This window comes from Muntiacus reevesi, chromosome 5 (genome assembly GCF_963930625.1).
Source record: "Muntiacus reevesi chromosome 5, mMunRee1.1, whole genome shotgun sequence".
Classification (NCBI taxonomy): domain Eukaryota; kingdom Metazoa; phylum Chordata; class Mammalia; order Artiodactyla; family Cervidae; genus Muntiacus; species Muntiacus reevesi.
The window spans coordinates 83,962,896-83,989,035 of record NC_089253.1 but is presented as its reverse complement, the minus strand read 5'-3'; the positions used below and the strand labels follow the sequence as shown (position 1 = coordinate 83,989,035).

The 26,140-nt window shown below is 33.3% G+C and overlaps 1 protein-coding gene across 3 annotated transcripts in view; it reads left to right on the top strand.

Annotated features, from left to right (window-relative positions):
• KIFAP3 (kinesin associated protein 3) overlaps nt 1-25,530 on the top strand; it is a 139,667-nt gene extending 114,137 nt beyond the window's left edge. For all 3 annotated transcript variants that reach the window (XM_065935676.1, XM_065935675.1, XM_065935673.1), the window contains one exon: nt 25,062-25,530. In XM_065935676.1, coding sequence (XP_065791748.1) covers nt 25,062-25,170 — 109 coding nt within the window. In that variant the 3' untranslated portion in view covers nt 25,171-25,530. The remainder of the gene's footprint in view (nt 1-25,061) is intronic.
• Nucleotides 25,531-26,140: the final 610 nt, after the last annotated feature.

Below are 26,140 nucleotides of genomic sequence, written 5' to 3'. Positions count from 1 at the left end.
CTTAATATGAATGTCTACATTTGTGTAATATGGCAAGGTCGTTTAATTGGAAACCAGTGAAAATTGTTAAGTGCATACATCCTATTCTTCAAGAGGCACTGGGTGTTTGATAAAATACATACTGGCAGTTAGTGAATCCTGGATTTTAGACATGTGTCACTATCAGTTTGAACCTCTTGCTACCAGAATTTCCTAACATTTAGGGGGTAATGCAAAATATATTAGGGCTCCAAAGCATTAGCTATTGAGTTGCCATTCCCAGAGGGTCAGATGTAAATCTTGCACTCCCAAAACCTGAACTGGTATTAGAAAGTAAATTGGAACTTGCTATTGAAGCTAATTAAAAATAATAGGAGTAAGACTGGCTTTTTTTCTCCCTTATATACAATGTATCTGTACCATATTTTTGAATCGTTTTTTTTTTTTTTATAACTCTTACTTTTCAAGACTAACAAGAACCTCATGTTGAGAATTTTTAAACTGTTTCCAGCTTTTACAAATCAGTTTTTGTTGCAGTAAAAATGGTCCATTTTTCTTTTATAGGAATCCAATTTTCGTAAACTGGAAAAAAATTTCAGGGACTGCTTGGATTTCCTTGGGGCTTTGAAAAATATTTTTCAGAGGGCCTGGAGTTCTTTGTGGTTGGCACAATGATGTCACTTACTGATGGTTTCACTAAAGTCAGAGATGAACTAGATGTGTGAATTATCTGAGCCATCTGATTCTCACACTTTCATTTTCTCTGTGTGTGCCTGCCTCTTTTTTCTTCTTTCTTAAAATACTTGGCCATTAACTTTTCTGTTCATTATATATATTATATGTTTCACATATATATATATTTTATTCTGTTTTCTCTAATTTATTTTCTTTAAAACATTAAATCGTTGTTGAAATGTTAGTCATTTGCACAATTTTAAATGTTAGTCAGTCGTACAGTTTTAAACAGTACTAGATAGGGCTAACACATTATTTTGTTAATATGTAAGTAGTTATCTTTTATCAAGATTTGTAAATGTATAGTTTTTCCTTCATATGAAACTCTACATGTAAAATTTTGACTTATTCTTTAGCTATAAGGTCACTTTCATTATACTCAACCATTTAACTCAGTTATTTCACTTGAGAGAAGCAACCTTAAAATTCATTATTCCCTGTCTAAAAGGCATTGTGTAGTAGTAGTATTTTCTGCCCTTTGTATTATTCCTTGAGTTACATATTAGGATATTATGTTAAAGCAGTTATTCAAAAGATAAATCAAATTATTGTCTATAATACAGCCTTTAATTTGGCAATTGAGAAATTATCATATATTGAGATAAAGTTAAATATGCTTATAAAATCCCTTATTTGATAAGTCCTCTATAAAGTTTTAATTGATAAACCAAACTCTTCCATTTGTTCTCCTAGTATAAGTTTTAGTGACCTTCATTACTGTGGCAGTAATATAGAAATTATATTGAAGGATCAAAGGAAAGTGAAGAGAACCTCATAGAAACATTTCCTTTGATAGATATTGAGACCAACCATTTGCTCTGCAGTATTTTAAGAACTAAATGAATTATTATGAAATACTTATTAAATATTTTAAAGATAATCATTAAAATCACTGCTTTATTAAGTATGTAACTTTTTTGTTCCTAATTTCTTTCCCTATAACTTCTTCTCAGAGGAGAACATGCTTCATGAAGTCTTTAAAAAAACTTCTAACTTTAGTAATTTTTCCAGTCATGGTGAATACAAATAAAGCATCCAGTTTCCATTTTCACCTATCAGTTGCAAAATAATTTTTAATGCTAATATCCACACATGGGAGCAAAGAGGTTCGTGATACACCTTTTGTGGGCACTTAAATGGACAAAACCTCAGTGAACTACATTTGGTAACAGAGAACAGAAGCCTAAAATTCCCTAACTCTGTAATTTCTTTTCTAAGAATTTATCCTCAGGATATAATCAGAGATAAAGACTGAATAAACAATTGTGTGTCAAAGAAAATAGATTCATTGAGTGTAGTGAGATCCACTTCCCTAATTGTGGAATAAATGTTATTTTTGTGAAGTTTTCTAATACTTGATCTTAGCTCTATTGAAGTTGGGACATTTGCAAGAATTGTTTTTTAGCTTAAATGGAATTTTGTTAAATCATGATTAAAACATATATAGCAGAATCTAAATCATGATCTTGGGTAATAAGACAATATCCTGTTTACTTTTAAAAGTTACTCCTTTTCAGGGTGTATGATTTGATCTAAACATATCCAAATCTGTGCAAATTTTTATATAATTATATTCAGTTGTCCAAATGACATTATTTTAGCATATATAAACGTGTTATTTCACGCTCAGTAATAATTACTATAGCTAACTATAGCCAGTAGAAATAATTTTAAGTTGTTCCCATCTTTATTAACCAATCAGAAATGCATGGTAAAATTACTTGAAATGAATAAAACTATTCATAGGAAATAATACTGTGTGATAGGTAAAATTCCATCTAACGTAATGAAACGGTTTAATAAGTGGGATAGTGAAAACAGGAGACCAAGAGTGGCAATAGGTATGTGACAGTTCTGACGAGAGAAGCAAACCAATGCAAACAAATGCAAACAAATGGTTTCTTAAGTATGAGATACTTGCTCTAACACAGTCTTTACATTAAATCACATTACATTTTTTTCTCTCTAAATACTCAACAATTATGCCAGTTTTTTTTTAAATCTCAGAGAATAAAATTTAAGGCACTTTTTTGTCTAAATCTTATTATACAAAGATTAATAACTTGCATGTAGCTAACATTTGGGCTTCCCTGGTGGCTCAGTGGTAAGGAATCCACCTCAATCCCTGGGTCAGGAAGCTCTCTTGGAGACAGAAATGGCAACTCCAGTATTTTTGTCTAGGAAATCCCATGGACAGAGAAGCCTGGTGGGCTGCAGTCCATGAGGCTGCAAAAAGAGTTGGATACAACTTAGCAACTAAACTAAACAACACAACAACAACAAAGCTAACATTTATTTCATTGTGTGTCTCATTTGATCATCAACAGTGTGTAAGGTATATAGGGCAAAGTAGTACTGGCCCTATTTTAACAAATGTAGAAATTAAGGCTCAGAAATTTTTAAGGCACTAGTCCAAAACCAGTTAGGTAATATAGTGAGGCCTTTAAGCTTGGTAAGAGTCAGCATTCTTAGTATTACACCACTACTGCCTCCAAATGGCAAGCAGATATGTTAGTCTAACAGTGAACTATGCTTTAGAGAGTTTAGAGTAAATGTTATTAAAATTCAGAGTAAGATATGTAGACTTTATTGTATAATACAGTATATTGTTTACTTATTTTGCATTAGTACACTGTATATGGTTCACTGAAAATTGGTGTTTAGATTGCTTGGAGACAAATTGCTAAAGTTTATTAACACATCAAGTAACTAGTTCACTACCATTAAACTGTGTTAAGTAGTTCATTAAGTTCTCTACAGATTAATCCAGTTGAACAAAAAATGAGGATGAAATGAGTGGGATAATCAGTCTACAAGGATTAATGTCTCCAGCAAATCTTTTATTTAGCTAATTAACCAATGTAAATGTTTATATACATGATGTTATTGTATTATGCCTATAAGTGAATCCTTACATATTGGTCTTAGTTGGCTTCTATGTTAAGCCTTTTTAATAGAGAAAACTTCTTTTTAACCATAAAAAAGGCAAAGGAATTCAATTCAGTTCTACTGCTTGGATACTAATGATTTGCATTTCCTAAGGAAAATTGAATTACGTTTTATTAGTAAATTGGGCCTGTAACTTTTAAGGCCAGATTTTATTAGATTATCACACATCAGCATTAGCAAATTGTAAACTTTACTGAAATATAGAAATTCAAGCCAAAAATCAAGACTTAAAATACTGGAAACCTGGGAAGATATTTTACCCTAGAAAAAAATTATACTGACTTGAAAAAAATATTTTAAGTGATTTGCTTTCCTTTGGAAATTTAGAAGCAAGAGAAGTTGGTTGCAGAACTGCCCTCATCAAACTCCTGTTAATTTTCAGTCTGGTGATCTGAGCTTGGGTTTTGGAGGCATGTGTGTTAGCTGTGTGTAAAATCCAAAGATCCTCCCAAAGAAAACCAAATTTGTTGTCTCTTTATTGGGACTTTCATTTAGGAGAATTTCAGTATAATTGAATCTGTAAATTTAATAAGTAATCTGAAGATGACTAGATCCTATAAAAATGTTAACACATCAAGTACTGTGTAGTTTTGTACCAGAAGAAATGACATGGGAGTTCATCCAGTCATGACTAGGAACTTAATTATATCACCACCGTTTAAGTGTGATTATCCAGTGTTAAGGTTCATTCATTTTATATGTATTAATAGCATTTTTGTTGGCTGTACAGATATACAGAAATGAGTTATAAATTTTAAAAAGAAAGGAGAAAGTCCTTAAGCATGGATGACTGCTTTTATGATATATTTGACCAAAAAAATGCTCTTATTTTCCGAAAAGATTAATGAGTTTTTTTAAGAGAATAGGATACACATTACAATTATAAAGACTTGCTTATTCATAGTCTAATGAGAATTTTAAAATTATAAGCAGTTTGGTTGATAAGCACTACCACCCCTCCAGAAAAATAAAAGAGAAAGGAAAGTAGAGCATGTCACCTTTTATTTCCCTTAAGTCTGGATCCAGTGAATCTGAGCTTACTCCTAAACTTAGGGATCGATTTGTCTAACCCGTCTGTGTTTTGATTAATTTAACAGTGTGATTTAAGTGTTTATGATTAATTATTTTGAAAGCTCCTGTATTAGAAACGTGAACCAAATGTTTTTTTCTTAAATAATTTTTTAAAATAGATGAAACCTAGAGCCTATAGGTTTTTTAGTGTAATATTAATTAATTCCCATATTCTCCATATTGCCCGTAGACCTTCCAGATGTGCTATTACAAATAACTCACCCCTCACATATGAGCCATATGGGTTCTGTAAACTGATTTGCACTTATTTTGAATAGGGATTGTACAGATTACAGATGAATTATTAAAGTAAATGTATATTGCCAAATAAATCTAAGGGCAAAATATTAAACTGTAGTAAATGAGAAAGGAATGTGCAAATGAAGACCTGCCTGTTTTAATAAGTGTAGTGGTTACCTTCTCAGTTTCAACCAAAAGAAAAGAATTTCTTTTTTTGTTTATTTGTTATTGTGTGTGTGTGTTTTTTTTAAAGTCTATAAAACTGCTTACAGAAGTATCTAAGACAAAAACAAGGAAATATAATGTTCTGAACTCAACCGGTCCAAACCACTTGAGCTGCTATGACAGCTCATAAAACTGAGAGTAGTTTTTAACTGGGCTCTGTTTTACATTGCCAAAGTGAATTTTCCTTGCAGGAAGTAGCCAGAGGGTTTATTTGGTTTCCAGTCCAAGGCTTTGATCTTTCTGCACTGTCACATCTCGGGTTACATAGCCCTTTTTCACTGCAGTAAATCTGCAACCGTTAATGAGAATAAAATTTCCTCCTCCTTACTGATCGCATGCTGTTAAATGCCAAAACACAGCCAACTGCATATTTGCAGATTTCAGCTACAGTGTATGAAAACAGGGCAATCAGTTTAATCTTGTTGTCTTTGTAATTCATTTTATTGGTCGTTCTTCCTTTCTAAGTGACCTGTTTTATCAAGTAAGTGGTTGCAAGGCCAAACCTGGGAGAAAGATTTAGAATGTTAATAAGCTGAGAGGAGAAAGGTGTGCATGTGTTGGGGAGGCAGGGTGAGGGAGTGACTGCACATGCGTATGTACTACCATCAATGTTCAAATTAGGTCTAGTTTAATGCTCTTGAAAACTCAAACCTCTCCTCCTCAAATAAAGAAGCTAGTTTTTTATTTCTTGGATTATGTCATATATTCAGTTTCAACATAAATTTGCACTTAATGAGTTTATTTAATAAGTCAGAACATTATTTTTCACTTTTGACTTCAGAGAAGATTTCATAGTATTTAAAGGATTTCAAAAAACTTGACCTCTACATTGTAAGAGCTATTCTTACATCATTTTAAGTATCCACCAAACCATCTTACCATATGGGTCCTTACAAATACTGGAAATGCTATAAATATCTGTTGAATAAATCAGTGGAAATTCAAAATCGCATTTAAGCAAGCTGAATCTTATACATTGTTAAATATATACATCTTCATAGTGAAGTACAATAAAGTCACATTTATTTTTTGTTACAATGAAACCTCCCAGTTGAAGCATTAATCATTTGATTCAGTTAATATATGTTGTTAAATTTATTTTTCACTTAAACTTATTATCTTTATTACTGTCTTATTTTCTAGTTGGTAGCTGGAACTTATCTCTGTCAAGAAATTCACTTTTAGAATGCCAATTTAGATGATGGGCATTGATAAATATATTTTATTAATAATACATGTTTATATAGATCACATTATACATAAATATGAAATGTTCTAAAATATATAAAAGAAATCTGCTTCTGGTTTCTCACCATTGAAGTCAGTTTCTGTTATAGCTGTTTGTTTTCACAAAATAAATTATTTCTATTTTCATCAGCAGTGTGTAATACCAGTTCATTGATTTATATAGCTATCATAAAAACAACAACTAAAAAATATGTTGAAGCACAAAATAAGATTCTAAGATGCAGAAGTAGAGTCAGATCTTCTGACAAAACAGAGGACCCACTTTGGGTAAAGTGCCTGTTAGTTACCCCAATAAGAGGAGAAGGGTAAGAAAAAAAAGAATGGCTTGAAAATTTTAAGAGAAAGGGATGTACAGCACTACCCTTGCCTTTTTCAGAAGATGTTTGATATAATGTGGAAATGTTGAACTTTACAACTGTAGCCTCTGCTTTTAGAACTAGTATTTCCAAATAAGCCTATCTCCATGTAGTTAGACTGTAACATGAGAGTTTGCATGTGGGGAGAAAAATGATGGAAACTAAAGCAGAATTTTTAGACTATGTATTTGAGGGTATTGGGGGCTGTTAAATAGTTTCTTTGTTTTTCTACTACTTTTAAATCTGCATCAGACAGTCCATAACCCATTCAAAATTCTGGACATAAAAGTTCACAGAAAATTCCTGCACAAAACAACTTTTTAAAGTTTTTGTTGGTCTTTAAAAAATGAAAGAAAAATCCTAAATGAGTGAAACTGCTCCAAAAAGTTCATTTCTGTAACATAAACCATCCAGTCCAATTTTAAGTGAACTTGCTAGAATGGAACAGAAATGTGCAGGCTTCAATGCCATTTAGACTTAGTCTTTATTCTAATTGTATTATTTAAAATGTTATTCTCTAAAGCTGTTTCAAATCTGCCTATAATTTGAGATATGCTGATTAATAATAATGTGGCATTTATTGAAATATATTTACTGAGTGCCAGACAGTATGCTAATTGCTGTTATTATATCCCTTCTCTAATTTGATCTTCACAACAACTCAGGGAAGGAGACATTAGGAAAACCAAAGCTTATTGAGTTAAGCAGCTTGCCCAACGTTATCTCCTTACCTCCAGGTGTCTATTCTTATTTTTACTCCACCTCACTCTCTTCCCTCTATTACAGTGAAGAAAGGGCCTTTTTCTTCAAAGTTCAGTTGGTTCACTTTGCTTGGAACCCATCCCTTCTTGCCTTCCTGAGATCTTCTTTCATGTCATCATTCTTCTCACTTCTACTAAATCATTCCTGTCTGCATATAAACTCAGTATGGACTCTCCAAAGTTAAACTCTTTGCCCCAACATCACATTCCAGCCTCTCCCCATTTCTCATTTCTCTTCATACAGTACAGCCAAAAGATGCCCATTCACTCTGCTGTTTCTCCAGTTTTGTCCAGAACACTCGTAAGCATCAAATTGCCAAATCCATGGACCTTTCTCATCTTTAACTGTCAGCAGTGTTTGACACACATGTCCAGGCCCTGCTTTTTGAAACTGCCCCTTTTTCAGCTTTCAAAGTACCCTATTTTTTTTTTTACTTTCCTCCTAGGATCTTCTCCATTCCTTCCCAGTGTTCTCTGCTGGATATTCCATTTCCTTTTCACCATTAAATGCTGGTTACTGTAGAATTTCGACCCCGTTCTCTATCACTATCATTTTGGGGAGTGCCTTCTTTAACTGCACCCACTACCTAAATAGAGGATTTCATCCAGATCCCATATCATTAAATGTTAATACTATCTAAAGGCTTGTATTTTTATCTGACACCTCTCCTCTGAGCACCAGCTTTATTCCTCTATTTAACATACCCAATTGAATGTTTAGTAAAATCATGAGACTTAACTTTTGGTTTCCCACATGCAAATAGGTGCTGCTCTAATCTTCCACTTCAGCAAATGTCACCATCAACCAGTAGTTCAAGCCATAAACTTTGGAGTTTCCCCTGGTTCCTTCCTTTTCTTCACCATTACCAGTGCAAATCATCTTCAAATCCTGTTGTTTTCATTACTAGACTGTCTCAAACTTGGCCTTTTCTTTGCATATCCACCCTTATTACCCTAGTCCATGCCACTATTATCTGTCACCTGAACCATTCAAAATAGCCTCCTGACTTCCCTGCTTCTATATTTGCCTTGTCTTGCAATCATTTTTTTCCCAGAGTAACCATTGTGATCTTTTTAAAATTTAAATCAGATCATTTCAAATGCACAATGTGTAGTATTTATTAAATATATAATCAAGATGTATATATAGTATTATGTGCTTGTAATATAAAGTTGTTGGTAGGAGCCTATGCTAAATAGGAAAATTTTTAGTAACCTACATAACATAAAAAACTGCCTTTTTAATTGCAGTGTTTTGTATACATAAAGGTGATTGCCTTCATTGTTATGATTGAGTTAAGAAAATCTTAGTGCACATGTCTTACACTACCACATATCCAGTTGAATATACCTATACTGAACAGTACCATCTATACTGAATGTAAGCTTTCTCTAGCTTTAAAAAAAGTTATTGTCAAAAGAAACTTGTAATGTCCCAGTATTACAAGTTTTATGTTAGTTTTCATTGTCAAATAGCCTGTGTTTTGTAGAAACAAATTTTACCACATACTTAAAATGAATAAAAGGTCTTTTGATCTTGTTACTTTCTTATTATTGGGTCTTAACTAGTTGACCTGTTGATAATCACTTTATCAGAAGTACAGATTATATACTATTGAAGATTATTTTATTTCCAAAAGATACTTTTAATTTTTACTTAAAGTTTCTGTGATGACGAATGAAGATAACTTTATAGAGTATTAAATAAAAATACAATTGAAGTAAGAATGTACATTTAATGTTTTATTTTTAACATTTAAAATTTATTTTATTCAGTAACCTTTTTAATTTAGAAACACTTGGATGGGCTCAAGGGTTAGAAATCAGTAAGAAATGATCCCTTTCCCATTGAGAAGGATATATATAAAGTTCAGGGTTAAAATCTAATTTTTTGAGATGACTTAAAGTATCCTATTTATTATTCTTTATTTCACTCTTTAAAAAGATTTTTAAAGGTAACAGTATTATCAGGCTTAGAAAAATAATTAAATAATTAATACTAAGTACAGTGGCAGTTTTTATATATCAGTGGTCTTCTACATGTTCCTGCCAACATTTATATTGTTCTCACACCTTGATTAAATGTGTGTGTGTGTCCCAGTGACATAATGTCTTAAACATTTTTTATTTGTCCTTAATCTTTAGACGACACCAATTAATCATTAGAGAAGAATGCCATAATGCCTTAAACACTTTTTTAAGAGCATGCTATTTGTTAACTTGCCTCTGTTACAAAAGATTATACCTTTAACATTTTCTTCCAGAAGAAAAAAGATGATCTAATGACAATATTATATGTCAATAGTATTTCAAAACCAGAAAAAATAAAAATAATTTTTAAAGATATTGTGATTAATTTTCTTAGATAAATAGGTAAACAGATTGATATTATTGCATTTTAACCTAAGCAGTGCAATATTTGGCAAAGAATCACATTATTATTAAAATACAACCTCTTGAGTTTTATAGGCTGTTTAATAATACTGCCCCTTAATGGTCTGGTGATTCACTAGAATTTAGTTGCTTCATTATAACAGTAAGTACTTTGTAGGGACTGATTCAGACAACAGCTTTTTGTACTTTTGTAATAGAATGCCTCTTAAGAAACATGTCAGTGTCCTACAAAACATAATTTTAATATTGAAGAGACATTGTGTCAAAGAGCTTGATGTAAATGTTGCTTTCTGATGTCTTCCGTCTCATGAGCAAAGGTTTACTCAGTAGAAAGCTTTCATTTTACATAAAAAGGAAAGGTAGATAGGGAAGGAAGGAAGTAGGTAGGTAGGTAGGTAGATAGATATTCCCAAGGAAACGAGAGAGAAAACAGTTTAGTCTTTGAACTTTTTTTAATGCCGATTGTTGATGAATTGTTGATGAATTCAGAAAAATTTTAATTGAAAGAGTTTTAGATTTGTTAAAATGCATTAGATTTTCTCATTTTTAAAAAGCAGTAAGCCTCCATTGAGGGTTATGGAAGGGAACTCTGGAGTTAAGGAGATTAACTATGAACTATAATCCTGTAAATTTTGTTGCTGTTCAGTCTCTAAGTCATGTCCAAATCTGCGGCCCCATGGGCTACAGCACACCAGGTTTCCCTGTCCTTTACTAGCTCTCAGAGTTTGCTCAAATTCATGTCCATTGAGTCAGTGATGCCATCCAGCCATCTCATCCTCCGTCACCCCCTTCATTTACTTATAGGAATTGTAGGCCAATATGAAGTTTTTCAGTGGTAGCCCAAATCACTTGGTAATCTCACTAGGTATTCAGTGGCTCTGCCAACTAAATATAACTCAGACCTACTTCAGAGAGACAAATGTGACACTCTGCTATAAAATCTATTTTCAAATATGCTTTACTTTTGTATTTGAGAAGAATTATTAGTATTTTTCTAAACTTTATACTTTTATCATTGAAGTTAATTATTGTTGAACGTAAAAATCTATGTATGTCTATGTTGGTTTTTACATAAAGACTACATATTTCAGACTAGAGAGGCATACCCAACAAATGCTTTCTTGTGCCTGTAGTCAAGATTAAAGATTTTAAATAGTCTTTTGAATAGATGTATAGAGAGGAGCATAGTTAATGATTTTCTGAATATTGTCTCTTTTGTGGACATAAGTCTGCATTCTGTATCAAATAATATAACATACTTTAATATATTTTTAAGCCAGTCTTCTTTGTTTAGCTTTATCTAAAGTTGATACATCCCACTTTTTCAGAAATTCTTTCCATTTCAGATTTTTCCAGCCAAAAACAAAGCACCTTTATATTGGCCTGTCAGAACTTAAAAGGCAAAGCAATCTTAAAAAGGAATCCAGATTTGTGTGGACAATTTCAAGTGGCTAATTTAGAGCCCCTCAAATGTGAAAGGATGGGAGGAGGCTTCTATGATCATAGTTAGGCAAGTAAATTTTTAAATTACAACTGTAACTTAAACTGATACAAGAAACCCCGTAAAGCTGTATTTACGTGGGTGCTTAAATTCCATGAGATCTCTTTTGAGATAGTAAAAAGCAGGAATTCTTAAAAGTTTCAAAAGATCTTTTTTTTTTTTTTTTTTTAAGATTCTGGATTTTAAGGGTTTTATAAATATTGGGCAATTATAGCTCAACTCATTCTCTGTATATACTAAGGGAAAACAGAAACTATGTCAGTATCCTACAGTTGCATCTTACCTTTTTCTTCTAAAATCTGGGGGAAGGAAGTAATATTTTCCGTCAGGAGGTGGGCACCATCATCATTTTAAATCAATTTTTAACCTTTCCTTGTCCTTTATACGTGAATTAACTAATATAGATATACCTATGTGACCATTGGAAATGCTACTTAAAACCCTCTCCTGCCTGTGATCTCAAAAATGTATGGTACATTTCCGTCTCCCTGAAGAATTCACCTCATAGTTGCCCAGCTTTGCTTATGTATCCCATATTGTCAGCTTGGCACAATCACAACTCAACAAACATCACAGAATGAAAATACCCACCCTAAACACTTCTATAACCCTGTGCCCTTTGCAAAGAAAAGCCAACACTATAGCAATAAACCTACGTACAGAAATGTTTGCAGTGTGCAAAGTGATGATTTGTGTGGAATAACTAAAAACTTTATCCTTGATTTACTACTTTCAAAATAAACTCCCAGAATATAAAATAAGATGAAAAAGTGTGTAGAGACGTTCCCCATATTATTCATCCCTAAAGGTGCTGTATCATTTGCATCAATCTTGACATAGCATCTGAAGGATTTTGATTGAATAATTTTATTTATATAAGCAGTCCAGTCTCACTATGGTAAAGGAAGATATGATTGGCCATGGCATTATTTTAGTGCAGCAACAATTAGTTGCCTATATGTTGGCATAAATCTTTATGAATTATGTAAGAGCTCTGTAAAGGCAAACAGAAGGCATGTGTAAGAAGCATGCCAAGTATGACAGAGTATCTCTTAACAGCCTGGATTATATGGCAGGAGCCAGAATTCTTAAGTACTTTTAGGGAAGGCTCTATCATTTTCATATGTCATAACGATAACACCACCAAATACATGCTATAAGAGTCTTTGTACTGTTCTTGTAAGAGACTTGGAAATATAGTAATCTCAAGGCAGAGAGATGTTAAAAGGGATAGCCATTATTCTTATTTTACCACACACACAAAAAAAAGAAATCGTGACAAAGAAAGTTACAAATATAGACTGAAACAAGCTATATCAGTAGAGACATAAATCATATCCAGATATTCTGGTTTTGAGGTCATCGCACCCCACTAACTTTAATAAAATGCAGGAGTTGTTGATAAGCTCATACTTAAGTTTGTTTTGCTGAATTTGTAAACATAATCACAAGGGAGAAAAATGCCAATTACATCAGTGATAAAAAAAAGTGTGTTTCCTTATGTTGCTTTGAAAATAATAACTTCAATTTAAAATATAATAAGGGGACACAAGTCAGAAAAGTAATCTTTACAATCATGTACTTCTGCATTCCAGCCTGCACTGAATTTGCTTGATGTCAGTGCTTGCAAAAGGTGCTTAGCCCCATCTTATGAAGAAAATATTAGAAATACTTTGTTTCATCATCACAAGACTGCAACCTGGTTGACCAGGATGGCTTCAATCAGGTTGTATCTTGACAACCGAAAATTAGCCTTAGACCTAAGTAGAAAATGAATTTACCTTCTTATATACAGACCTATAATATAATAAATGCATTCTCAGGAACCAAGAGAGTTTATAAAGTTTGAGTAGAGATTTACTTTAGTACCTGTTCTTCTAGTGCTAAATGCAATATTGGTGTATTATGTAATGTACTGAGATCCTAAGTGCTCTAGAAGGCACTGAGTAACTATTGAATATTTATCTGACCTGTATTGATTAATGAAACTACTGAGTTAGTGGCTGAAAGTACTTGTATATCACTGCCCAACATATATGTTATAATTATGCTAAGTGAAATAAGTCAGACAGAGAAAAAAGTAAATATTGTATGATATCACTTCTATGCAGAATCTAAGATATACAGCAAACTAGTGAATAAAACAAAAAAGCAAACTCACAGATAGAACAGACTAGTGGTTACCAGTGGGAAGAGGGAAAGGGGAGGGGCAAGATATGGGTGGGGGAGAAAGGGGTTTTTATTGGATCATATGAAATCATGTGTATGAAACTTGAAAATTATAAAGCACTATAGAATTTAAAGAATCAATCTTCGTATTAAAAAACAATGTCATAATAATGTAAGGAAATGCTTGTATATTTGGTATTATAAACTCATTTAGAGTCAAGTTAAAAACATGCACTTTTAATTTGTTTAAATATAGTTTCTAGTATCCATATTTGTGCCCTCAATTTAGAAAAATATTACTTAGTTTGATTTAGCTATGAAAAAAGGTCTTTATCAATCACCATTTGATTTTTATTAGCCAAAGGTAATTTGAAGGCTGCTTAGCCTAAGAATTACTGAGACAAATAAGTAAGTAGACTAGGGCATAAATGGAAACTTTATATTAACATATATTTGATAAGATTTTTAAGATTTTCTTTTACAACTAATATTTGTGTACCTCTTATGAAAGGTAGTAAAAGTTAAAAGTTTCAAAACTATATAAAAATATTCCCACACTGTATTATTTATTTAAGGACTTTGGAGACCATGTTTTACCAGAAGCGTAACATTAATTTTTAACTTAGAAGAGACTGATATGTCAGTAGGGGTAGCATGCATATTAGATATGATATTACTTTACCTCTTTGGATATATCTGTATGTTGGGTTTCTGTGTGTTTTATAAAGAATGATGGGGAGTTGATGTAGCCCATTAGGTATGGTATTTGTGATAATTTTGGTTCCATCTCTTGGACTTGTTCATTTTGATATAGTGCATTATCTTTCTAAGATTCTGGTTGGTGTTTAAATTTCAGTAACTGAAGGTCATTATTCATATTTTAAGTGGACTAAAAATTTTTAATGCCAGCATTAACTTTTGAATTACGCTCGAGCTCTTAGACTTTACAGCATGTTTAGTTTCTTTTCATTTCTTATTAGTATTTTTCAGTACTTAATAGTCTCCTGCTCCCACCTCCAACAAGAACTCTACTCTCTGTTCAACATCAGAAACATTTTTCTCTTTGGCATGTGCTTTTAGTTCCCCAAGCAGTATAAGCAAATTGGAAAGTTCAGCTGTCATTCTTGGAAGGTCATAGATCACACTAGCAGCCTGAGTAATCCAAGAGGTTTTAAGTATCATAGCATTTAGTTTAAAGTGAAATTTGCTCTGACAGAGCTGGCAGACCAATAGGAAAAAGAAATATTTGTGCTTAGAGAAGTGCATATGTAGAGACCAAGAGCCTAACTGATGGCTGGAAGTGATTTCAGTCTAAAAAAACAAATCATTAAGAGAGTGCATAGGGGTAAAATACACAGTTCATATTTTAAAGAGTCTCAAAATGAACCAGCAACTAAGGTTAGCATTATATAGTAATTAGCTGTGGTGTTCAGGCTTTAACTCACTCGGTACCAGACAGTACGGTCAAACTATCACTGTGAAAACATCGCTACTTAAACTCTCTACTTTAAGCCTACAGCAGTAATTTTTGTATCTTAAAAAAACCAAAGTATTATGACAGATTATATAAATGTTGAGCCAGTAACAGACAAACAATTCTTTAAAAGAGGTGCTAATGACTCAGTTTATTGACCTAGGGGTTACTTAAGCAGCTCAGCAAGTTCCCTTAACATTTGGTGGTGTGAACTGAGGCATTGCTTGATATTATAGAACTGCTAATTTCAAGAAGTCCTTGTACTAAAGTGAATAAATTCAAGTTAAATATTACAAGATGGTATACTTGCATTAAAAGATTGCTATAAAAATTTTGAGACCGTTACGAAAAGTGAAAGTGAAGTAGCTCAGTTGTGTCCGACTCTTTGCGACCCCGTGGACTGTAACCTACCAGACTCCTCCCTCCATGGGATTCTCCATGCAAGAATACTGGAGTGGGTTGCCATTTCCTTCTCCAGGGGATCTTCCCAACCCAGGAATCGAACCTGGATCTCCTGCATTGCAGGCAGACGCTTTAACCTCTGAGTCACCAGGGAAGCCTTTGAGACTGTTGCAGGTTTCAGTAAGAATTCACTTCAGCATCACAGTCACATCTGACAACTTCTACTAGGCACCTATTAAGAGTGCTACCACACCACTGCAAACAAGAGAAAAGAAAACACCTTCTATCAGCTCCAGTTATTTATTTCAAGTCACTGTTCTGTTCAAAAAAGCCAGTTTTGAGTCACAGAAATATAGGACTTATAAATTCTTTCCTTTGATGTGGAAAGCAGATTAATAAGAATAAAGTAGAAGGGACTCCAGCAAGATGGTAGACTGACCTGACTTGGGTACCTCTTCCTATATAGATATAGAAAAGGTAGACAGAATATAACCCTACATGACACACACACAAAAGAACTACCACAAGAATATTGAACTAGGTATAGGTTACATGGTATAGAAAGAAAAAAATTAATTCTAAGTTCTCTATATAGAGCCTGGAACTTCAAAGAGCTGCCTTTTTCTCATCAGTTGAAAAGAGGACTAGATGATTTTAATTCACTAGCCCATAAAAGTAACTAAAACTTGTCTTCTGCACTCAGACCCTAGATAGGGTCTTAGATGGGGAAGATAGTCACTCATGAGAAAAGGAATCATACTCTTGCTCCATGCAAACATGTGGGGTCAGAATTTATACTATACATCTAGTTCAGGAAACCCCAAGTTAAGAAATTATCTTTCAGATGGTTTCAGGACAGTGAAATCCCAGGATCTTGATGTTTAATAAATACAGAACCTCTCAGTAGAAGTATTCCCAAACTCAACAGATAGCAGACAGGCAAAAAACAAAACAAAACAAAAACCTAAAGTTGAATACAGTAAAAAATTATGAAGCTCATGAAGAAAGCGACTGTCGTGAAGAAATGTCGGAAGCAATGGCAAAAGACCCAAGAACGAGAGTTAATATAAGAATCTAAATGAGATTGTAAGAGTTTTTTAAAAATAAAAAAGGCTAGATAATATAATATGAAAAAGTACCAACTGTAATATCTCCACATGAAAAATATAATCATTAAACTAGGCTCAGTAGATGGGCTAAATAACAAATGAAGATGTATAATATGTGTAAATTGAATGATATTAGAAAAGTGTCCATGAAATGGCGCTTCTTTCCATTTGAAATAAATCAATGACTATTTTACACATGCTTTCTTTATCATTAGTACAAATTGGTTTTTATCTGAAGCATCTCAGTAGAGTAAATTGAAAGCATTTGTCCCTGAGGTGGTATCTTCCCCTTAGACTGACAGATGTCTTTTCAAAAAAAATTTTTAGTAAGTTTCAAATTTATACATTACATACAACCTCCCACTCCTACTATCATTTACCCTTAATTTTGAGGAAAATATTACTTAATTTGATTTCACTAAAAATATGATTTTTTAAAGATTCTCTAGCCATTTAGTTTTATCAGAATAAAGGAAAAAGTGATAATTATGCATATAAAAGATTAAAAGAAAACTAAATGGAAAGTGTCAGCTAAGTGCTATATATTGGTGAAACTCATTAAAAGACTGCTTCACTCTACTCATTTTCTCAGTAATACAAAGGCTCAAGCCAAAAGCAAAAAGTAACACCTTTGAGCAACCTAAAATATCTATCTACTATATATACATTTATAGAAGCAAAGTGTTATTGACAAGTTAAATGATAATTTAGTACTTTAACAGTAGTTAAATGTTACTTTAGTTAAAGTAGTACTTTAACATTATAAATGCAGTACATTTTTCAGTGTCCAGGACAATCAGCATCTTCTGTTCTTTTCATAGGCCTCCTCATTCACAAAACTTTTTGTACATGAATGAGAAGAAATTCCTATTTAACTCAACTGCTTATCTAAATCATATCAAATATATAAATTGAAGACATAAATTATGTGAAAAAGCAATAGAAACCACATTCTGTCAATGTTAAATATGCTGAGAAACTTAAATTTGATAAAGCTTGCTTTCAAACTTTGTAAAAGAGGTACTCAATGATAAAGCAAGCTCGCCATCTAGTGGTAGATCTGTAAATTGCAAACAATTAGATCCTGTTTAAATAATGCATCATTATTTATAATGCATATAAATGTGGCTCGTTTGTATTGTATTCTCAGCTGTTAAAAAGAATTCATTTGAATCAGTTCTAATGAGATGGATGAAACTGGAGCCCATTATACAGAGTGAAGCCAGAAAGATAAAGAACATTACAGCATACTAACACATATATATGGAATTTAGAAAGATGGTAATGATAACCCTATATGCAAAACAGAAAAAGAGACACAGATGTACAGAACAGACTTTTGGACTCTGTGGGAGAAGGTGAGGGTGGGATGTTTCGAAATAACAGCATGTATATTATCTATAGTGAAACAGATCACCAGCCCAGGTGGGATGCATGAGACAAGTGCTCGGGCCTGGTGCACTGGGAGGACCCAGAGGAATCGGGTGGAGAGGGAGGTGGGGGGGGGATCGGGATGGGGAATACGTGTAACCCCATGGCTGATTCATGTCAATGTATGACAAAACCCACTGCAATGTTGTGAAGTAATTAGCCTCCAACTAATAAAAAAAAATAATAATAATAAATGATAAAAAAATAAATAAAGACCATGAATATGGAAACAAACAAACAAACAAAAAAAAAAAACAAAGGTGACTCAGTGGTAAAGAATCCACTTGCCAATGCAGGAGACGCAAGTTTGATCCCTGGGTCGGGAAGATCCCCTGGAGAAGGAAATGGCAACCCACTCCAGTATTCTTGCCTGAGAATTCCCATGGACAGAGAAGCCTGGTGGGCTACAGTCTATTGGGTCTCAAGAGTTGAACACGGCTTAACGACTGAACAACAACAACAACAACATACAGTTGTTAGGTATAGTTTTATAGGCATTATCTCATTCAGTCCACACTTCTCTTGTTGCTATATATATGAATTTCTAGAAAAAAAAATGTCTCTCTCTGCCAGAATAACCCAACTCTTCCCATTCAATACAAAGACAAGCTGCTTCTACAATCTGATATCTTCTATCAATACATGGAGTAGTATAGCCTCTTAGTTATTTAATGAAACATATTCCCATGTTAAAGGAGTAAAAAATGTTTCATTCCAGTTAACTATAGCGTCAAGCTTTTGGCCATTTTTTAAATTCTTTCTCTTCATTCTCAGTTAACAAATAGTAAAGGTATAGCTTAAAAATCCATTTCAAAAGAGAAAAGATACCATTTTGTCATGAAATGTAGCATATCTGATCATAGTGAGTTTTGCCATTGCCTCTACAGACTTGCATTACTTCACATATGGACAGCCTTGGTATTCTCTTAAATGTTCCCCATGCTGTTGCTTCTCAACTGCCTGTCACCCCAATTATCTTTCTAAAACACAGAAGTAAGTTGTTTCCCTTCTTTAAAACCACTGACAATTCTCCAGAAGTATTTGATTCTTAGTGTGGCATATGAGGGCTTCGCAGATGGTGCTGGTGGTAAAGAACACGCCTGCCAATGCAAGAGACGAAAGAGACACAGGTTCAGTCCCTGAGTTGGGAAGATCCCCTGGAGGAAGGCATGGCAACCCACTCCTGTATTCTTGCTGGGAAAATCCCATGGACAGAGAAACCTGGCGGGCTATACTCCACAGGGTCACAAAGAGTCAGACACGACTGAAGTGACTTAGCATGCACGCGCTCACGCGGCATATGAAGAGCTTTCAAAATCCAGTCTTAAAATTCCCTCTTTCTACCTTTTATCTCCTGCTACTGCTTCCATTGCAAACCTAAGACTTTAACCATAACAAATAGTTTTGCTCTTCTTCAGCCTTTTCTCTTGCTCAGGCTGTCACATTACCAGGAATTCTCTTTCCACTGGTGAAATCCTGCTTTTCCTTTAAGATTCATCTATTCATGCAATCAAATGCTTTCTGAAATCCCATTCCATGTCAGACACAATATTAGATGCTAGTGGGAGAGCAATGGATAAGATAGTTCTTACCATTCATGGTGCTTACATTCTAATAGGAAATAAAGACAAAAACAAATTACTATGTCAGGAAGTGATAGATACATTAAAAGGCAAAGTGTTTTCTATAAAGGCTTTCTAGTTCTTGAGATTCTTCGTAGCAATTTGTACAACCTTTAGTATACTCTCACATTATATTAAATATTTGGTCCTATTCTCCGCTGTAGTAATTTATAAATGTACTAGGGTAACAGCATATTATCAGATTTTGGTTTCATGTTAGTTGCCATCAATCCATGGTCAGGGACCATGTCTTGTTTATTTTACTGCCTTCCAAGCACCACATCCTTTGTTTTTAACATTGACTCTCAACACTATATTTAGCACATTATAGAAATCATGTACTACTTGAGTGGATGGATGTACAAAGGACATAGACATAAACTTCCCATGACAAATCATACTTAAGCTGAAATTATAAATTTATCTGATGATAAATTTACAGTCTACTTAGAAAGAAAGATAAACATACTTATTTTGATTCTATGATCAGTATACAGGAGTATTTAATAAAAAGAATGAGCTGTTCTAGAAGACTATTACTAAATCATACATTTTGGAACTGTTTCCTCCAAAAAATGCTAAATCCTTTCACATGACAATCCCAAAAGAATTCCAGCCTTCAGTATTATCTTATCGATCACAAAGATAGACAGTTAATATATCACTGTTTCCTACTTGTAAATATATTGTCATAAAAGATTTTAGCATAGGGAGAACAGAACCCCCAAAGAAAGACCCAAGCTAAAAAGATGAAATTAAACATGGTTAGTTTTAAGTTATCAATTTCATGTGTGTCCATGTGTGTATTACACATAGTTGTACACACACACATTCAATGTAAGCCATATTGTGGTAATGACACCTTAAAATTTTTGTTCAAGATCAACACAGTTTGGGTCTATATTAACAAAGAGTCAGAAACAGGATCTCATATTTATGTTCTATGCTGGTTTCAGACCACATAAGTACTGCCTTCTTTTCAGCTTATTTTAAGATAAATACTGAAAAAAAAATCAAAATGCTTTAGAAAGCAAATGATTTTAGAGATCATGTCATGAGGATTGATTAAATGAGAGTTGTGAAGCAGTCATACTAAAGAATAATTAGACTTTTTGTGTGTTTTGAGAAGGTAATTCTAGGACTAATAGAACCAGATTTCAGCTCACTGTCAAAGAACTTTTTAATGGTTTGATGTATCTATAGAAGGGGTGAACCGCTTTGACAGTATAGTGTGATGGAGGTGTTATGACAAGAACTGTATAGACCCTTTTAAGGGTGTTGTGAATGAAAGGGTAGAATAGATTATTTCTAAGAATGTTTACAAGTCAAAGATACTATGTGCCTGCCTATGAAAAGAGAACTTGACTTGAGTGTAGCCTTTTTTTTTTTTTTTTTGCCTGCAATATCCACTAACATATTCCTTATTTGCTTTGCATTCGTTTTGCTGACATGGAAATTTCAAAGAAGAAAAAACTTGCATTACTTTTATCTAACATTAATAAAATAATGATAATACTTTTCACTTATGCAGCACTTTTCACCCAAGGATTTCAAAGTGCTTTACAAATACGCACTAATTAAGCCTCACAAACAGCCAGAGGTAGGTGATTTTTCTCTGTTTCTACAGGAATGCCATCTTCTCCGGCACAGAAGTCTCAGCAGCGCCTCGGAGTGCCTAGGACTCCTTGCTGGCTGCCATTCCCCTTGTCATGTGCTGCATGTGAAGCATCACTTGTCATACCTGGATTTCTTTTTTCCCTCCCTCTCTGAATCATCTCAAGTTGAGAATTCTAATGAATGCTGTTGAAAACTTATTCTGAAGCCTTGTAAATATTACAGAAAATTTAGTCTTTTGCTTGCCAAATGCTAATTAGAGCTCTAAATGTTTGTTTAAAAGTAAAACCTAGATGTGGTTTTAAGTTGAACTTTAAATATATTTTTTTACTTAGGAAGAACTTACTATTTTTTCTAAGTACCCCAAAATCATTGTTCTTGGGACATGAAACTTAATAGCAAATGGATTGGAGGGGGCCTTAACCTTTCCTAGATGTCTTTCCACAGCAAACAGTAACCATTTTCTTTAGAATTATGTATTTTCAAGAATCATTATTGCATTTTGGTATTTTTCTAACTGAAAGGTCTAAAATATGATACCTGGATGTTGAAGGTAAATGTTAAATGGCACCACATAATTAGTCTTGTAAAGGAAATGTGGTCTAGTAGTGGCATATTCTAATCGAAAGGAACACACAGCTTTTTTATATAGGTTAGGAGTACCAGGAAGAGAATACCTACGTACAGAAACACCCATGCGCGTGTTGCATTAAATTCTAATATAAACAGCCAAATACACGAACTCTTGCCTGAAGCAGGTTGGTCACATAGGGCAAGAGCAGGTACGGCATATCACAGTAGTTTCTCTTGGCTTGCAAGGGCCCTGGTGACGGCATGCAAGTGACTTTAATACCAGGTACTCTTAAGTCTTAGTGGGTTAGGAAAAGACAGTTTTTGCTGTGACACTTCTTTTTATTTTCATGTGTCTATCCCTTTCCAGCAGAATTTATATAATCTTATCTGCTTTCTATTCAGAAAACTTACATTAGGCTCTCCTGGTTTTGAACCAAATTCAGCATTAACAAGGCTACATCTTTCTGCCAAGGGAGAAAATAAAGTGTCCACATGTCCCAAAAGAATATCTATATCCAGGTTTTAGCATCCCCGGAAGTCTAACTTCCCCACTATATTAGAACCAAATAAGTGACTAAAGAATCAAGCTATTCTGTTTCAGAGTGAATTTTATTTAGAAGATATTAATTGTAGGGATATGATTGATCTTTCATAATACAAAAGGATGTAGGACTTAAGGGAGACTATCACCCAAACTGGTTACAATGTTTCAAACATTCTTTAAACAGCAATTTGATCTGTAATACATAATGGATAATTTTGGAAAAACTTATTTTATGAGTTGATTTCAAATTCTCTTATTTAAAAATTTTTCCCAAGTGGTATTTATGGAACTTCAAAAAAATTGGCTTGTATGTTGTCACTGGCTTGAGTGCATAAATAGAAGTTTATCATTATCACAGTAAACCTGCAGGCTTGGAAACTCAAACTCTGATGTTCAAGGTTTGGTCTTACTTTCACTGACATGGGGATACATAGTTCTTATCAAAAAATGTGACTAACATATTAAAAAAAAACAGTATCCATTTGTCAATTCAATTTACAATGAAAGTATAACTATTAGGCAGATAAGATAAACTTAATGTCTTGTTGGCAGGTCATATGAGGAAACAGTAATTAGACATTGGCTTATTGGTCATAGAAATAAAAAATTGTTTTGCAGTTTGAATATATAATAACTTCAGACTCAGAACCTTTGTTAAGGCCCCTTCCTCAATGAGGACAAGCCTGTGAAAATGGTCATATAGTCCTGATGACGTTATATGTCACCCCAAGGAGTTGCTTGGGTTGGTTCTACTGCAGCGTGGCCTCTGAAGAGCTCCTTATTCTATGCCAACGTGGCTGACAGACTCTCTTCTCAGTATCATCATCACCTTTTAGATAGAATTGCCGTCATATTGTTCTGTTGTGAGATGTTCTGTTTTGAAGGCACTTTTGCGTATATATTCACTGATCAATCATATTCCCCTTGTTTCCAAGTTCTTAAAAGTAATCTCACCACAGCTGCTAGACTGATAAAGACAAAATTAAATCGAGTTTTACCTAAGTCTCCTGCTATTTAGCTTCAGAAGAGATGCTTTGAAATGTAAGGAGGGAGTAGCTGAAAGATTAAAAAGGAAAGGAGCTAAAATCCACAGGCTATATAGTTATCCTTTATGTAATTGACAGTTTTTTAGTTACACGAGTATTTGTTAGCCTTAGTGCTTCAAGAGAAAATTTTTCAATGGCCAACTTTTCCTCTGTTTTTAAGCTGATACAGGTATGTCTAGTCATGGACTCCATTAATTTCTAAAACATCTTTAAAGCTACCTCTAGAGTAATAATTTCCCTTTATCAGAAAATTTAATTTTTCTTTTCATGGGACCAAAGTGGGAAGGGTATACTTACATTTTGGCATTTCAAAATAAAATTCACACTTAAAAATTTCAAACAGCTTTTAGAAATAACAATTTTTTATATAGAAGGAGCCCAAAAGTTTGATCTGTCCAGGATCTTTCATTACAGATTCTAACGTAAACCTTGTATTTTGGAAATCCCATTCCCCTGCAAGGTAGATTCACATAAATTATTAATATATGCCCTTTATTTTTAGTGTTTAGTTCTAATCCAACACATGCACACAAATTATTTAAAACCTTAACATTTTAATAGTTACTTCTAAAGTGTTTTAACTTAATCTCATGTTGTGAGAGGAAGTTACTGCCTATATGAACATATTTTTTAATCGTTGAGATTTTGCTGATAAAGGGGAAAATGTCTTTCCCTTTAGCATAATCTCAAACAATCTTAAATCATTTAAATATATTTATTTTTCAAAGCTTAAATTTCTGCATTATGAATAATTTCTTTTGATTGGAAATAAGCTCACTAGCATTCATTGCATGAGCTATGCATGAGCATGTTAGAGCTGCCATATTTGCCTGGCAAAATAAGTATCTTGTCATTTTGCTAAGTGTTTAATAATTCTCTGACTCTTTAAAAGTGCTTTTTCTTCTAAATTTATTAGATAAAAGAATAATTTTTAAGTAATAGTTTATCCATGTTTCAATCTACATTTGTAACTTCATTCTACCTTTATAATCAACTTGCTATAACTCAAAACATGCACTATTTAGTCTTATTTTTTTTTGCATTGAAGAGTCAGAAGAAAATTTGCATATAAAATCTGGCTAACTTCCAAATTTTTAAAAATTCTTTATCTTCTGTAGTCATAGTCTTGTAGTATGATTTTGCTCTGAGTGAAAGGTAATTGCTAAAACTCAATTGCATGTCCTTACTAATAGTGGATTAGTCCTATGGAATAGAGATCTTATTATAAATAGCAAAACTCTAGTAGTTTTAATTTTATCATTTCTTAGTAATGTATTCTATTACTGATAATTGCTAACATGTAAAATATTTTCATATTCTGGCGTATAAGCCATATATGAGTGTAATTTATTAAAACTTTTCTGATCTCTCTTTCTCTTTGCCCTGAATGATGCCTGGTGATAGAGATTTTCAATATTTTTAACACATTATTAGAATTAAATAGTTATTAATATATTTTTATGGCTGTACTAATTTAAAGAAGAAAAAAAGTTAATAATAGCCAGACACGTAAGTTATTTTGCTGCTAGAGAATTTCGGAGGTGTAAATCTCCAGGCCTCTTACTCGACCTGCATTGGGTTGAAGAATATAACTGACTATTCTTCCTTCTCTTTTTAGCCTTGGAATGGATGGCTTTGGCCAGTCTGTCGGCATTCTTGGACGCCCTGCCACAGCTTACGGATTCCGCCCTGATGAACCTTACTACTATGGCTGTGGGTCTCGGTAAAGTCATCCCTCTCCCTGTGTGCTTCCAGTTGAGAAGGCATCTGTGTGGGTTGGGTTAACTTTGAATCTTGGCCTAGTAATGCATGTTGATACTATTTGCAGGTCTGTGTCTCTTTTTAATATTCCCTGTTATTAGCTGCAGGTTAACTTCAACCCCTTCTGTCCTATGTTAAGTACAGTTGATGCTTAACCCTGTTCACTCATCAAACCACATCTCAATGCTGAGTAACAGTTACCATGAGACTCAAAAGTGAATGCTGAAAAGCACCTAGACTGGAAACAAACACTGCATTATGTACATTAATTGACTAATTTAATTTCTATTAAAAAGAAGCATAAAGTACAAATGAATTGGCAAAAATCATGTGTTTCTATTTATTGAGTTTCATTAGGAGTTACATGCTTATATAGAGTGCATATAAATTTTATTTTTTTCCTGCCCCTTTCCCCCCCCTTGTAAACTCTTGAGTATTTCACGTGATAGTGCTACCTTTAAAATTTATAAAAAGAATATCACCTTTTTTATTTCATGCCATGTGCCTGAAAGGTTGCTTCCCAAAGTTATTAACTATGATTTTTTGATTAATGGTGGAACATATGCCATAATTATGTTATTTGTGAGTAGAGTTTCTTCAGCAGTTAATTCAAATTTATTTTGTCTTTTTGATTTTAATATAGAAAACCTAGAACATATATTAGTATACATGAAACTAGGTTAGTATTGGTTTTTAAATTTTACTATTCATGAAGTCTAAAGTATGGAAAAGTTAATAAGTCTCTTTGACAAAAACTAAAGAACAAAATATTTTGCTCACTTAGATACGCATTTCCCATTTGTTCACTAGTTTTTACTAGGTAGGTAGAAATGGAAAGATATAATAATGAGTTGTGAAAATAACTCATTCATGTTATAATATGGAAAAACAGAGCAAATAAAATAAGTACAATATACAGATATTTCCTTGAGCACC